Here is a 15,702-nt window from a genome sequence, read left to right as displayed (position 1 = left end):
TGCTTTCCAAAGCTTTGCATCTGCTCAAACAGCTGATTGTATTTAAGGTTCTAAAGTTGAGCTCTCTCTGTTCCATTATTAAAGTTTGATATATAGCAAAAGTATATCCAAGTGTTTTTCAATGCTGGAACTACTTGAAGGCTTTTTATACAAATCTAACTGATCATTTTTAATTAATGTAAAGATAATGATGATCCATGCCAGAATTTGGTTAAAGTCTTGATTAAAGTTGAAAACAGTGTGCTCAGTTGTTGTAACTCAGGCCATACATAGCATGTGTTGTGTAGACACCTAAATAAAGAAATAACTATGGAACCTATTTTCTTTAATCTTTAGGAATGAGTTTGTTCCAGATTTGCTTCTCTTCTGCACAAACCATGAGGCAGTTCTGATATTGACCCCACAAAAGAAGCCATTCATCTGCCACTCTGCCTCAGACAATGTATCAGAGTCCATTTATTCCTAGATAAGTCATAGAACAGAGATGGTGGTTTTATGGTAACTCACATATACCCTAGGAAAGTGGAGGCTGATGAAAAACTGTTCAAGACAATGGGATGTTTCAGACTAAGCAATATGTAATTTTATGTTGTAGGGCTTCGTCCTAAGAGAACTCTACGCTTAGTGCTGTGGACAGGGGAGGAGCAAGGAGGAGTGGGTGCTGAGCAGTACTATCAGTTACATAAGGTAAACAAGGTTTGACAATAATCCACTTTGTAGCATGTGTTTCCTTTCCTTTTTGATAAGAATATTTAGTTTTCAAAATGTTAAACTGTACATCTAAATAGATAGTGTCGGGACCGAGGGTTGGTCTGAGGCTATGGCCATTAGCCTGGACTGTCAGGTGGGGTTTTTCCACGACGGAGTAGAGTTAGGCATGGAAGCGTATTGGTTTTATAAAGAAAGCTTTACTTACACTGCCGATGGTCACAGTGCAGGGAGGTAACTTGCTTGAGTTGCAGTTGCAGACAGACAAACACAAGTGAGATCTCTTCTGAACCGCACCGAACCGAGATGAGTCATCGATATACAACTCCACGAGCACTTCTTCACACGGGGGATACGTCAAATTACACTATGACGGGGAGTGGCTAAGAGCTGATCAGGCCTCTCTGTCCTCCTCCAAGACACACACGGAGTTTGCTAGGCTCCACAGTGCGCTCAGAGTTCTCCACGAGGTGGTTGTGGAGTCCTCCAACTTGGGCGGAAACTGCTCTAACCTTTTATACGGCTAGCGAGCCAATTGCTAGCTGCCACGTAGGAATAATTTAGAATCAGCCAATAATGGGGTACAAATTTGCATATGTGTGGCGGGAACTCTTTGCACTGGGGATTTCTCTCTGCAGCTGAGAAATCCACCGTGCAAAGAAAGCTCCATGTGGCGGGAAAATTCCAATGTGCCGAGGCACTAAAAATCATTGGGTTATGACATGCCCCCTTGCCGATGGCACAACTGGAATTTTAAACCACATGCGCATCGTGTGAGTCGTTACGAGCTCTCTCAGCTGGTTCATAAACCAAACGGTTAAACACAAATTCAGACAAACATAACGAGTTCGTCCTCTAGGGACCGAATTAGATAATAGCCGGCACTAACACACAAACACATAATTATATTCATAACTAGAAATTCAATTATCAGGACTTCAGTGGGCGTCATGGTGAAGTCACTAGTCAAGTCCTTGCTTCTTTAATGATGTTCTCCGTCTCTCTCTGGGACTTCCCTCCACCACGCACTCTGAGCCCTGGACCTGTAAAAGAGAATCCTCAAAACGATAAATTAACCTATATTACAATATTTACATGGAACCGTGCACGATAGGGCAGTCTGCAAGATCTGTCGCCGCTCCCAGCTTCTCACAGCACACAATACAGGTGCTCGGGCACGGCTCCGCTCTGGACAATTTTTCTCTTGCACGCTCGTGGATACACCCGACACGGAAGTGGATGGCAAACACCGCGGGGTTTTATCCATGTTCAGCAAGACGAAAACGTCGATGACAACGTCAAGGAGTCGTCATCTGGCTTTTCTGGATACTGAAAACCCAGTTCGTAGGCCAGTTGCCATTGGCCTGCGTCTCCCAGGATTCGGAGCCGTCGTTTGGTGAGCCCGGAATGGTTTATGAGGAACCCAAACATGATCCGCTCCTCAGGCATTCCCTGCGGCAATGGTTGATCAGATTCGCTAGGGCTTGCACCCTGAGCCTCAACCGGGTATATAGTAGATCAGTGCTCCCAGTCGCTAGGTGTTCTCAACTTCATGAGGATGCGCAATCGCGAAAGCTGACACAAAAGGTTGCTTGCAGGTTGACCAACCATGGGGTTGAGGAAAACTTGGAGGACGATGTTCTTTCCCCCATAGACCTCAACACAGACTCTTACGCTGTCCAGCTTTATTGGCACTGTCTTAGGATTTCTCAGATAACGGTGAGGCCATGGCCCTCTCTGTTGGGATGGTGTTAGTACCAGTACACACATTTTGGGGTTCCAGGAGTAGTACGAGACTCCGACCATGGCCAGCAAAAGCTGCTCCGCGCTGACTTTTTCCGGCCGGCCATCATGCCATGCATGAGATTCCTGACTGACTTGTCCTGCTGCAAGCACCGGAAGCAGAATGGGCCAATGAGTGTTGAACGTCACTGTATTGACGTCAGTGGCACGCCCTCTACTCCATGAGGCCCGCCGGATTAGGAAGCTTGCTTCTTCTAGGTTCAACAAATCGGACCCAAATTCCACAACTAGGCGTCCCATCCACATGGCTAGGGTCTCCTCAGGTCTGATCTTTGACTCCTCATACAGTTCCTGCAGCTCAGTTCGAGTACGAGCACAATAGGTGGTGGTACAAGCTGCACTCGATGGATCAGCTGCCTGGCAAGTCGGTGTCACAGGACGAACTACTGCTAAAGCCATTATTGATTCTGGTAGGAGGGGCGGATGCTCTCCTCCGCTCGATGTTTCTTCCCCGTGGCGAGAAGGCGGGGCCGCCGGAGGCGATGTCACTTCAGTGGGCGGGACCGCTGGAGGGATTCTCGCTCGTTCTTTTGAAGCTCCGCCCATCTTTTCCGGCTCCTCTGTGTGGCTCCCTTCTTGCTCGGCGCCATCTTGGAATGGTGTCTCAAGATCCTCTTTCACAGCCGCACCTTTAGCCGCCTGAACGGTTGCGAGCAGCTGGGCTTTTAAACTTGCGTTTTCCCGCGTGAGAGTTGTCATAGCATGAACTGTTGTACTCAACATCCTTCCCCTGTCGCACCTCAGGGCTTCTCCTTCAGCTGCAGCACGTCCCTCCATCTCAAAACTCTCACGGAGATCGGATGGGAGCTCGCGGCTCCTTAATCTAGACAACACTGCTCGGGGAGTAAACTGGTCTTCCGTCTCCTGTACATATTGTAGGCAGCAGGTATACTTTGGGTCAAGGGTCGGGTCCATAGCGCTCACCGGTTTTACTCAGGCTGAGGATACGGTGCCCCCTTCCTCTTGGGATCTAAACAGGACCCGTTCTCCACCCATAACACACCTGAAAGCTCTGGGGTGAAGATGTGCTTCCTTCTCTTCTCCGTTCAGCGAAAAGTAGCTGCTGATGGGCCTTTCACCCGTTCCGCCCACCTGATGGTAAGCGATATGCGCCTCCAATTCTTTGGCGTCTGTTACATGCCGTTTTCCACTGCGCCAAGGGCAGTTTCTCACTAACTCTAACTCCGTCGTGTCTTCCCCGCATCCTGTTTGTGACGCCATGTCGGGACCGAGGGTCAGTCTGAGGCTATGGCCAGTAGCCCGGACCATCAGGTGGGGTTTTTCCATGACGGAGTAGAGTTAGGCACGGAAGCGTATTGGTTTTATAAAGAAAGCTTTACTTACACTGCCAATGGTCACAGTGCAGGGGGAAACTTGCTTGAGTTGCAGTTGCAGACAGACAAACACAAGTGAGATCTCTTCCGAACCACACTGAACCGAGATGAGTCGTCGATATACGACTCCACAAGCGCTTCTTCACACAGGGGATACGTCAAATTACACTATGATGGGGAGTGGCTAAGAGCTGATCAGGCCTCTCTGTCCTCCTCCAAGACACACGCGGAGTTTGCTAGGCTCCACAGCGCGCTCAGAGTTCTCCACGAGGTGGTTGTGGAGTCCTCCAACTTGGGCGGAAACCTTTTATACGGCTAGTGAGCCAATTGCTAGCCGCCATGTAGGAATAATTTAGAATCAGCCAATAATGGGGTATGAATTTGCATATGTGTGGTGGGAACTCTTTACACCGGGGATTTCTCTCTGCAGCTGAGAAATCCACCGTGCAAAGAAAGCTCCATGTGGCGGGAAAATTCCAATGTGCCGAGGCACTAAAAATCATTGGGTTATGACAGATAGGACCCAGTTCTGCATGCCGTTCTACAAAGTACAGCCCCATATCACAGAATTTGTGAAGTATTCCTTACAATACTATCTTTTACATTTTCTCCCTCTTACACTAGCAAATCAATAGAAGCAAATTGTCATTGACTGACTTGGACATCCTAGGGGGAGGGGAAGAAGGAGAGCTTAAGATTGAAAATGAAATGGCGCTATGAGATTTGTATGTACTTTGCTTGACTTATCAGCCCTTTCCCAACTGTTTTGAAGCAAGTATTTCATACAGATGTCTTCTATGACTTCCTTGGGCAGTTAGCTATTTTTGGGTGTGGTGAGCAGTCCATACACTTTGGTCCTATTAATTCATTTTATGTGTCTGTTATAATTTCTCCTTAATTATCTCTTCTGATAATTCATTGCAGCATGATAAATAATTAACTAAAGAAAGATTTCTTTAGTGTCACAGATTACGTATGAATAGCTTGTGATACAAAATATATTCTGCCAGTTATTAACTTTATGGGGTCAAGGATGTTTTGAATACTGTCACTAGTGATTTTTTTATTATGCTAAGCAAAATTTATAATCAGATTTTTTTTCTAAGCAATTAGGATAAAAATGTCACATAAGTTTGTTTCCATATTTTCTGCATACAGTTGTCTCTTCAAAGTAATGAATGATATGAAGAATTGCTTTATAAAATTATCTTGGAGCCAGTAGTCTTAAAAATATAAACATTTTGCAGGAAGCTAATCCTATATTTAACAAACCCTGTTTTTTATCTTTTCTTTTGTGCTCCCTTATTTAGTAATGCTTAATCTTAAAAACAGGCAAAATTTGCAATGGAAAGACCAGAAATTGATAAAGAAAAGGTTTTGAAGTTTCACTCATTGTAGAGTAATATAAAACTTTGTAGAGTTGTAGAGTAATAAAAAGCAGGTGCTTTGGAAAAGAATTTCATAGCAAAATGGGAGTAAGTTTTTAATGCTAAAAGAGTCAGAAGAATTCAAAGTTTATTTTTGAGAAGGGGGAACAAAATTAAAATTCACCGTGGCAAAGAAAATAAATTAAATAAATCCCTAGTGTTAATCTACAATAGAACAGATTGAGTTAACATCATAGTGTCATGCCATATAAAAAAAAGCAGTGAGTGATACCTAGAAAGAGTGGATTGGAATGACCTTCTGGGCCATTACATTCAAACTCCTACATTTAAAGGCAACCAACCCCCATTTGCACCCAAAAAGGGTCCACAAGAACATCTTTTTTCCCTTTTTGCTTATTGCAGTCCTAAGCACCTTATAAAAAAAAAGAAAGAACAAACAAACAAAAAAAACCCTACAGTGTGCCCCAGGTACACAGCAGTGGAAACAAGGGTATTGCCAGCACCTTGATTCTGGGATGAAAGGAAATTAGGTTAAAATATGTTCAGATAATCTTAAAAGAGGATCATGTCCTACATTAAAAAGAAGGCAATCAGATTCAGGGAAAAATCCCTTCCTGACCATGAATCTGGCAATCAATGTGACGCAACATGCACGAGTTAGACCCCCCATGAGCCGGGTACCTGAGAGGTTAGGAGCACTGGCACATCCCAACTGCTCTTCTAGGGCAGCCAATGTCCAATGCTTTTGAGGACAGGGACATGGAAGAAAAATCAGCTCAGCACCACACATACAAGCCTGAAACCAATAATGCATTTATGGTCCATACAGAAAACCAAGACAAGCCCTAAGTATTGGGTTTTGAAACACCTCCCACACAGAGATTAAGTTTTTTTTCCTCATGAGGTTACCAAATGCCCATACAATATGCTCATATTATTATACTAAGAATACCCCTATTTTACCATATTATACTTTCCATGAGCTTATCAACTAATTACAAATAGTCAAAAAGACCAAGGCTGAATCAGTTCAGGATTCACAGGTTAGTCTAAGCTGCATAGATAGAATCGATAAGCAGGTGAACAGACATTCAATTTTGATTCCAGAAATGCAGCCACATGCCTAGAGTGGCCCAGACCAGAAGCCAGGGAGTGCAGTATGCCTCCCTGCTTGGCTGGAGCAGACAGCTTGGGCCAAAGCTAGCCCACCCACCCTCTGAGGAGGGGTTTGTAGGGGAAGTGCAAAGCATCCTGGGATGCTGGGGGACTGTGAGTTGATTTAAATCTGAAGGGGATCTGGGTCAGAATTTCAATAAACTTATTTAATCTAAATTAATTAAATCTGATACTATATTCATTCAGGTTTATCTTAAACTGGTTTCAGTCATTTTGAAAGTGATTTATGTGCACTGAACTTTTGCTGTGTTACAGATTTAAACCAATTTCCAGTTAGTTGTACTGGTTTATACATCATTTTTTGTCCCTATCAAGTGTCATCTTTTAAGCAGTTAGGTTCCTTTTCCCCTCCTTTCAAGAAATCCATAACTTCAGCCCCCTGATTGCTAGAAACCTTCTTTGGATTTCTAGTCTGAATGTTTTTGGAGATGACAGTTTTTTATGCTTTTTCTAACCTCCTTGTTACTAGGTCTATAAAATACGAATCCACGTGCCTCCCCTTTTATTAAGACATTTTAGTTCTCATGGTTAGTAGGTGTGTCAAAGACAACCCTTTCACAGGCTTTTGGGTGTTTCACATTGGAGGTATAGTGTCCCTTAAAACATTGAACCAATTTCTGACACTGGAATTCAAAACAGTTAAGTTGTTGCACTCCGGAATTTTCTATAAATCTTTTAGAGAAATGTACCTGTATAGGAGATGGGGCAACACAGCAGACACTTTGTTTTATAGGTTAGGCTGCTGATAAGTGATAATTTAGTACAGCAGATGTTGAATCCTGTGTTTTAAGCACAATATAACTTAACATGAATCTGGCAGGCAAGGTTCTTTGAGTAGCTATGATATCTTTTATTAGACCAACTGAGTAGTTGGAAAAAAGTTTCTAGGCAAGCTTTTGAGTGCAGTCACCCTTCTTCAGGCATAGGGAGTCTCTTCAGGTCTGAGACTCAAAGAAATGAGAGAAGCTGAAAGTGTGGCAGGATGTCAGTGAAAATGTACATAGGGAGAAATCAGAAAGACAAACGGTAAGGCAGGTAAGGGGGGGAGAAAGCGGAGGTGGGGAAGGCCAAAGGGAGACTACAGTGATAGAATACAAGATAGAAAAAAGGCTGTCTGTGAAAAAGAAAATAGCTGGAGATCAGGAAAACAGGAATGAGAGAAGCTAAAAATGTGACAGGATGTCAGCAAAAATATAAATAGGTAGAAATTAGAAAAACAAAAAGTAAAACAGGGAAGGGAGGGGGAAGAAAGTGGGGGGGGGAGGCCAAAGGGAAACACTGCAATGATAATAAAACAAGGTAAAAGAGGCTCTCAGTGAAAAAGAAAAGAGTTGGAAATCAGGAAAACAAAAGACAGAAAGGGAGGGGAGGGGAGGGGAGAAAAGGTGGGGGGAAAAGAACAATGCAAGAGGTCAGATCAAGCAGGTACCTGGTGAAGCAGATGTCAGGTGGGTTGTAATGCATCATAAATCCAATGACTATATTGAGTCTATGATTTTTTTGTGTCCAGTAGATTTATGAAGTGAAGTTCGGAGGCCTGTCTATGAAAGGTGTTTTGTAAGTTCCCTTTGAGGATTAGAACTGAGAGATCGGAGAGGGAATGATTGTCCTGTGAGAAGTGTGCCCGCACAGGTAGTTGGATATTCTTGTCTTTGATAGATTTCTGGTGTGCATTCATTCTGGTGTGCAGTTGTTGTTTGGTTTCTCCTACATATTTTCCATCAGGGTATTTGGTGCACTGAATGAGATATACAATATTTCTGGAGGTGCAGGTATAAGACCCAGGAATTCTGTTGTGGGGTATAGTTACTGTGGGGGTGGTGGAGATGTGTTGGCAGGTTTTGCATTTCTTGTCCTGGCATGGTCTGGATCCATTGGGTGTGGTTTGGGTCATAGGGAGTTTGCTTCTGGTGATGAGGTTAATGAGGTTTCATGCTTGTTTAAAGGCTAGGATGGGTGGTTCTGGAAAGATCTCTTTAAGAATGGGGTCTTCTTAAAGCGCAATTTGTGCGGGGTTTCTTTTTGTACTGCAGCAAATCTTCACGTGGTATCTGGGTGGCTCTTTCAAAAATGCAATCTATCTCTCTGGAGAAGTGTCCTTGTTTGCTGAAGGCCCTTTTGAGATTTGTGAGGTGGTGATCACAGGTATTCGCCTCGCTGCAAATTCAGTGGTATCGGAGAGCTTGGCTGTAAATTATAGCTTTCTTGGTGTGTTTAGCATGATTGCTGGTTCTGTGTAGATATGTATGTTGGTCCGTGGGTTTCTTATATATGGCGGTTTGAATTTTACCATCTTGGATATTGATCATGGTGTCCAAAAAGGAAATGCTAGTGTTAGAGTATTCAAGTTGATAATCTGATGGAGGGGTGATGATTGTTGAATTTTTGGTGGAAATCAATCGGAGACTGCAGGGTTTCAGTCCAAATGATGAAGATGTCCTCTGTGTATCTCAGGTATAGTAAGGGTTTGATGGTGCATTTCTTGAGGAAGCCTTCTTCTAGGTGGGCCATAAAAAGGTTGGCATATTGTGGGGCCATTTTGGTAGCTGTAGGTGTGCCCATGGTCTGGAGGAAGTTTTGTTTGTTGAAACTGAAGTTGTGTTTGAGAATGAAATATATGAGTTCAGTGATATCCTGAGGTCTGTAATTTGAGTTGTAATCTCATTCTTGTAGATACGTAAGGTAGGCTTGGATGCCATCCTGGTGTGGGATGTTGGTGTACAAGCTAGTGACATCCATGGTGGCTAGGAGGGTATTGCTGGGAAGGTGGTATAGGTTTTTTAGTTTTCGCAAAAAGTCAGTTGTGTCTTGGATGAAACTCGGTCTTTGGATGATGAGCAGTTTTAAGATGGATTTGAAGAAGATGAAGAAGAAGATGGGTGACTGCACCCGAAAGCAGGAAAGCATTTTTCCAGGTACTCAGTTGGTCTAGTAAAAAATGTATCACATCTCCTCAAAGAGCCTTGCCTGCCTATGTCCTTAGACTAACACAGCTACAACCAAAAACCCAGTTAATAAGGATCTGACATTTAGGCAGAGAAAAATAAGCAAGAATGATGTCCCTTTTGTTTTTACTGGGCCCTATTTTAAAATGTATTTGGGTATAATTATAACTTGATTATCCAGCTGCAGAAGAGAACCTCATTATGTATGGTGACAACAAAGCAGATTAATATTGTACATTATATTCTGGCATGAAAAAATATCTTAACCTTTTAGTAACTTACTGTGCAAATTTCTGACAATTGGAGTACAATAGCATGAAAACTACTTCTTGATGGTAATTATTACAAGTCAAATAAGAGGAAAAGTGCCTTATTTAATGCAAGGTGGCTTGCAGATTCAACTGCATGGCTGTAGTATGACTAGTTGATTATGAAACAGAACATGTTTAAAAGTTACTTGTAAATAGAAAGAAGTGAATGATTTAAGTCGGTACAGAGCAGACCAGCACATGGATTTCCTGTGTCTGTGCAAATGTGTTAGGGTAGAAAAAAAGAAGATAACATATTGCCTGATAAGTATACATACTGTACATCTGAGATATAGTATTGAACTATGCAAGCTGTCTATCTATGGGGAGAATCCCACAGACAGGCCTCTTGTTACCCTGGGGGGTCAAGCCAACTCTCAGGATCTCAATATTGCGCTGTTAGACAGGAGGGTGAGACACAATTGCACATATACAAAATATACACAAATCAGTTAGGTGCATACACACACACACACACTACCAGCTCAGGCACATACACATCCAAACCAGCCTAGGCATATGCATACTTATCACCAATTCAAGCACATACACTATACTCCCCAAAAGTTAGACACTGATCACTAATTCGTATATCATGCATACAATGCCATTGTATATGCACGCACGCACGCGCGCACACACACACACACACACACACACTAGCAACTCAGATACACACACATTCAAAATAACCAGTCTAGGTTCATGCACACCTATCACCAGTTTAAGCCCATACACGCTACACACACCAAATTTAGACAGAATTAGTTACCAGTTACCAACACCTGCACATCCAATACACATACATGGATTACCAATTCATATACCACACACACACACACACACACTGATATCTATATCTATATATATATATATATATATATATATATATATGTGTGTATTCACAAATTCACACACATACCACCCACCTACACATACACACAGGTGAGTTCCTAAGTTGGGTGTTGTGATGTGTATGTATGTATGTGCTTGGTGTACTTTCATAGATTCATAGATGTTAGGGTTGGAAGGGACCTCAATAGATCATCGAGTCCGACCCCCTGCATAAGCAGGAAAGAGTGCTGGGTCTAGATGACCCCAGCTAGATACTCATCTAACCTTCTCTTGAAGACCCCCAGGGTAGGGGAGAGCACCACCTCCCTTGGGAGCCCGTTCCAGACCTTGGCCACTTGAACTGTGAAGAAGTTCTTCCTAATGTCCAATCTAAATCTGCTCTCTGCTAGCTTGTGGCCATTGTTTCTTGTAACCCCCGGGGGCGGCTTGGTGAATAAATCCTCACCAATTCCCTTCTGTGCCCCCGTGATGAACTTATAGGCAGCCACAAGGTCGCCTCTCAACCTTCTCTTGCGGAGGCTGAAAAGATCCAGTTTCTCTAGTCTCTACTTGGGATACCTGGGGAAAGGTTAAGGTGAGAAAATAGAAGTGTAGGGAGTTAAAGTTACCAGGACTGGGATTAGAACCATTAGACTACAGGGACCTGGGCTGAAGAACTGAGGCTTGGGGGTAACTTTAGGTTAATTGATCTTAATTGATTAAAAGACAACGCCCAAAGCCTGCAGAACAGGGAAGCATGCCGGCACAGAGTCTAGGACTGGAGCCAGTGCTATGGGGGAGGTGAAAAGGTAGATAGGGAGAAGGAAAAATGGGACTAAGGGAAAGTATGGGTATTAAAACAGGGGGTCTGGGTGTGCGGAGCAAGAGGGTGGCTCTGGGGCAGCTAGAGAAGTTGCAGGGAGTGGCAGTAGGTGCTGGAAGCTGGAGCAAGGCTCCAGCTGCTGGAGCAAACTATAGGACAGCTAATAGGAGCTGGGAAGCTGCGGGGAAGGGGGGCAGGATTACAGAAGGTGTGGGGGAAGCATGAAAACAGAGAGATGGACAGCAGAAAATCACAGGAAAAGCAGCAGGTGGCAGGGCAGCAGGAAAGCAAGGAGAGGCTGAGAGATGGCAGAAAAAGGGAGATGGAATTGGGAGGAGATCGGGAAACTAGCAGAGAGGGTGCGAACTGGAGCTGAGAGAGAGAGAGAGAATGAGGATGGAATTTAAGATAGGGAAGGGACTGGGATTCAGTAAAACATGACCCAACTTGGGTTTGCAAATGACAGTGGTTTTATTGAACAGGGGAGATGGTGACACAATGCCAAATTGGTTCCCTTGCACCCACCCACCCACCCACCCACCCACACACACACACACAATGGCAGCAAGGGTTAAAGAGGCTTGGTGCAGGGGCTGAAGTCCACTGAAGTCCAGGAGGAGAGAGACAGAGACAGAGAGAGTCCAAATTGTAGGAGGTGCGCAGGTAATATCTACCTGTCCAAGCTGGAACGGGTCCTTGTCCAGTAGGTGTTGTCCAGAGCGTGGTTGCTGGCAAGGCCTTTGGTTGGATAGGTAGTGTAGCATGGTGCTGGTCCAGATGGAAATGGCATTCCCACTGGGTCCATCTTCACTGCCCCTTTTTATAGGGGCAGACCTTGTTTGGCCCTAGTGACAGGAGGCATGCCCAGGCAAGGGTCAGCCCCTGGTGTACTGAGCATGTGTGCTCCATGCAGAGATGTGCAGTTTCGGGTGTCTGTAATGGTGAGAGTTGCTGGTTTTGCAGTGTCCTTTGTCTTTCAAATGCTGGTCTTGTCTCTGTTCCTGGGTGAGGTCTGTGGTTCCTGGGTGAATCAATGCAAGGTGATGGCCCAGTCATTACAGGCCATTCAGTAAAGGCCTGCTACCATTGTATTTCAATCATTCCTAATCAACCTCATTCATCGGGGAACCAATTTACATGGGAGGGGTACGTGACTCATACAGTTGCAACATGGGATGCCCAGGCAGAGGACAGAAGATGGAGACTTAACATATAAAATGAAACTTGACATGACTTTGGTTCACTTACAAACACAGGCCTAAACCATACAATATCCATATGATAAAAATCAATACAAAAATGATAATAATACAATATACAACAGTAAAAAGTAATATAAACCTAATAATAATACAATATAAAATGGTGGATATCCAAAACCAAAAACTTTCTACCAAAATAAAAATGTTTAAAGCTTATCCCAAGTCTGAGCTCACTTATACTTAGCTATAGGGAATAGAGAGGGAGAAAAAAAGTCAGAAATTGTTGGGGAAATGGGAGGGAATGCATTTTAAAATAAAAGCAAAAAGAAAAACTGTGGGTTTCGCTACACTCTAAGGCTAGGGACAGACATTCAAAAAGCCTGAGCCTGAACTGATTCAACCTTTGCAGGTTAGTCTAACCCAGCTAAGCTAAACTGGTTTCCAACCATACAGACAATCCCTCTGGACTGAGAAAATTCAGGCACATGACTGCAGTGGCTCAGGTCAGAAGCTGCGGGGTGCTAAAGCAGCCCTCCTTTCCCTTGCAGAGCTCAGCTGAGGGGGGTGTGGCCAGGTCCCAGCAGGAGGCTCTAATTAGGAAGGGGTGTAAACCCCCAGCCTGCCTGCAGTTCCAGGCTTTTCCCAGCTCACTGCTCAAGGAGCAGGCATGTTGCCAGCCCCCAGCTAGCACTGAGGCAAAGAGGTTGTGTGTAGTGCGTGCATCTGTTGATGATATGGAACTTTTCAATCTCCCTCCCTGCTTTTGCATACTGTCTGCAGAAAACTGACAGACAAGCAAGCTGGGGTGGTGGGGCTGATAAGTGTCACCTCTATCTCAGTATTCATTTCCTCATTAAGAAAACAGAGAGACATTACTAGCTACCTCTTGATTCTGCCTGTTGATTCAGCACGGACCCAGCATGTGGTCTGACAGCTAATACACAGATACGTTCTCCGCAAGGCAGGGGGGAGGGGGGAGTTCCTGCTTAGTAGGGAGTGGTGAGGGGGAGTGGGGAGCGGACAACTCTTAAACAGCTTTTCCAAGGAAGGACATTAAGCTACCTATTGAATAGCTCCAAAAATCCTATCTACCTCTGTCATGTCCCACAGCATAGACTGTAGCCGGTATGTGGTCTACAAGCTAATGCTGAGGTGTCTGTGAGGGACAGGGGAATGCCTGCTTAGCACAGAGTGGGGAGGGGAGGGAGGGGAGCAGAAGCCACGCAGATACCTGCAGAGACTGCCAAATTCCAACGAGGCAGCAGAGGGGAGAGGCCAACCCTGCTGTGGAGCAGAGAGCCCTGCCCAGCCCAGAGAGCACATCGGGATGCTGGGGGCTCTGATTTATCTTCAGTCAGCGATTGTGGACAGACATTGCAAAAACCGGTTTGAGCCAAATCAGTTAAGTCTGATACTACATTCAACCAGCTTTATCTCAAACTGGTTTCAGCCATTTTCAAGCTGGTTTATGTGCACTGAACATCTGTTCTGTTACAGGTTTAAACCAATTTCTGATCACTTAAACCAGTTTATGTGTAATGTCTGTCCCTAGCCTAAGGCACTACTGTACACTAGAGCCAACTCCTAGGATTTCTAATAAACAGAGTTGATGATGTTTCAAGTCTCTGAGAAACAGTATCTCTCTCTAGTAGTTGTAGTGACCTCTTCCATAGCACCATACCTGAGTTCTTATTCAGTTTTGACTCAGAGGATAGAGAGCTTACATACTGAATTATCAGGACTGTTTTTCAATAATGGAACAGCAGGTATAATATTTGTTGCTTTGAGTTGAAACATTTTAAGCTGAGACTGAATGCAGGTTTTACCGGACCCTGTTATTTACATTGACAACTGCACTGTCAGAGCAATGTAATTGAGAATCAAGCCGCAGGCCCTTACAGCAAGGGCTTGATTTTTACTCTTTCTACAAAGCCTTGATTGCTGAGTAGGACCATTAGGCATGATACAGATAATGAAATAAATCACTCTAAAAGCATGGTATGTTCCAAACATAGCTTTTTTCTTAGAATGGAGGTAGTGAGGGTGCTCCCTGGCAGCCCTGCTGCCACTTTTACACATCTTCAGATCTTGGGTATAGTAGCAGTAGGTCCTCCTACAATGTCCTCACTGCCCTATTCCTGATTTTGGAGTGTGAGCAGGGAGCATGCCTCATTTGTCAGTGGTAGCCACAAAAGCAGCACATAGCCAGTGCAGGTATACCCCTTGCTGTCTTTCAAGGGTGAGTGGAGGGGAGCAATATGTGTAATGGATTGCCTATCTAGTTGTTTTTTTAAATATATGCTGCTATGTGTGTGGGAGAGAAGGCAAGAATAAGGACGAGCAGCCTGCTCTTGGGATGGAAGGTGGTGAGGGTCCTCAGTTTGAGTTGCTCATTTCAAAGCCTCGGACCAACCTCTGAGTTAAGTTCTGTTTCCCATACAGACAAGTGTATGCCTGTTTTCCCAGCTAAATAAAGAAATTCTGAATGGTCAACAATATTTGCTTTGGAATAAAGGTAGTACACAAAATCTTCTGGAAAAAATAACAATTTCTACCATTAAAAGACTCAGAAAATTATGATTAAGAAACAATGGGCAAAGTTCATGCTTACTTTTGTAATTCCATTAACATCAATTGAGGTATTACCTCGGGTCTGGATTTGACTCAAAAGCTATTAAAGGAAAATGTCTTAAAATAAACTTGCAGTTAAGGAATGTGAGCAGGCTTATGTCACAATGCACTTTGACATTATTTTAACTTTTAAATGATATGGATAACTGAAAATCAGAACATTTTGAAACTTTGGAACATTAATACTCATTTACAAATAGGCACAAAGGGAAATTAGACAGCCTGAAAATAAGTGAACATTTTCCTTCCACCCACCCTTTATTTATGCTGTGATGAAGATTTCTCCTTTTAGTTGCTTCATACAAGTGCTATAGAAATATCTAACTATTGCAGGTGGTCAGGCATTTTTCAACACAATGGTTGTTCATCAGACAATTCTCATTTCACAAGACTATTCTTTTTAGCTAAATTTGGGACAAAAGTGCAGGATGGAATTATTGGAGAAGCAGTGAGACGTGTGTCACCCCAGAGTACCTAGTACCCTCATTGTCAGGGCACTCACTTGGGATGAGAGAGACCTGAGGTTAGGCCCCTGATTTGACTCATGTAG

The 15,702-nt window shown here is 43.8% G+C and overlaps 1 protein-coding gene across 18 annotated transcripts in view; it reads left to right on the top strand.

Annotated features, from left to right (window-relative positions):
- CPQ (carboxypeptidase Q) overlaps positions 1 to 15,702 on the top strand; it is a 390,605-nt gene that overhangs the window by 230,481 nt on the left and 144,422 nt on the right. For 17 of the 18 annotated variants that reach the window (XR_009460667.1, XR_009460659.1, XR_009460661.1 and 14 more), the window contains one exon: positions 596 to 687. The exons of the other annotated variant lie outside the window; for it this stretch is intronic. Coding sequence is in view for 7 of the 17 variants with exons in the window: in XM_019495714.2 (XP_019351259.1) it covers positions 596 to 687 (92 nt within the window). In the remaining 10 variants the exon portion in view is untranslated. The remainder of the gene's footprint in view (positions 1 to 595; positions 688 to 15,702) is intronic. 18 annotated transcript variants of the gene reach the window in all.

Source organism: Alligator mississippiensis, chromosome 3 (assembly GCF_030867095.1).
Source record: "Alligator mississippiensis isolate rAllMis1 chromosome 3, rAllMis1, whole genome shotgun sequence".
In the NCBI taxonomy this organism is placed as follows: domain Eukaryota; kingdom Metazoa; phylum Chordata; order Crocodylia; family Alligatoridae; genus Alligator; species Alligator mississippiensis.
This window is presented reverse-complemented; position numbering and strand designations above follow the sequence as displayed.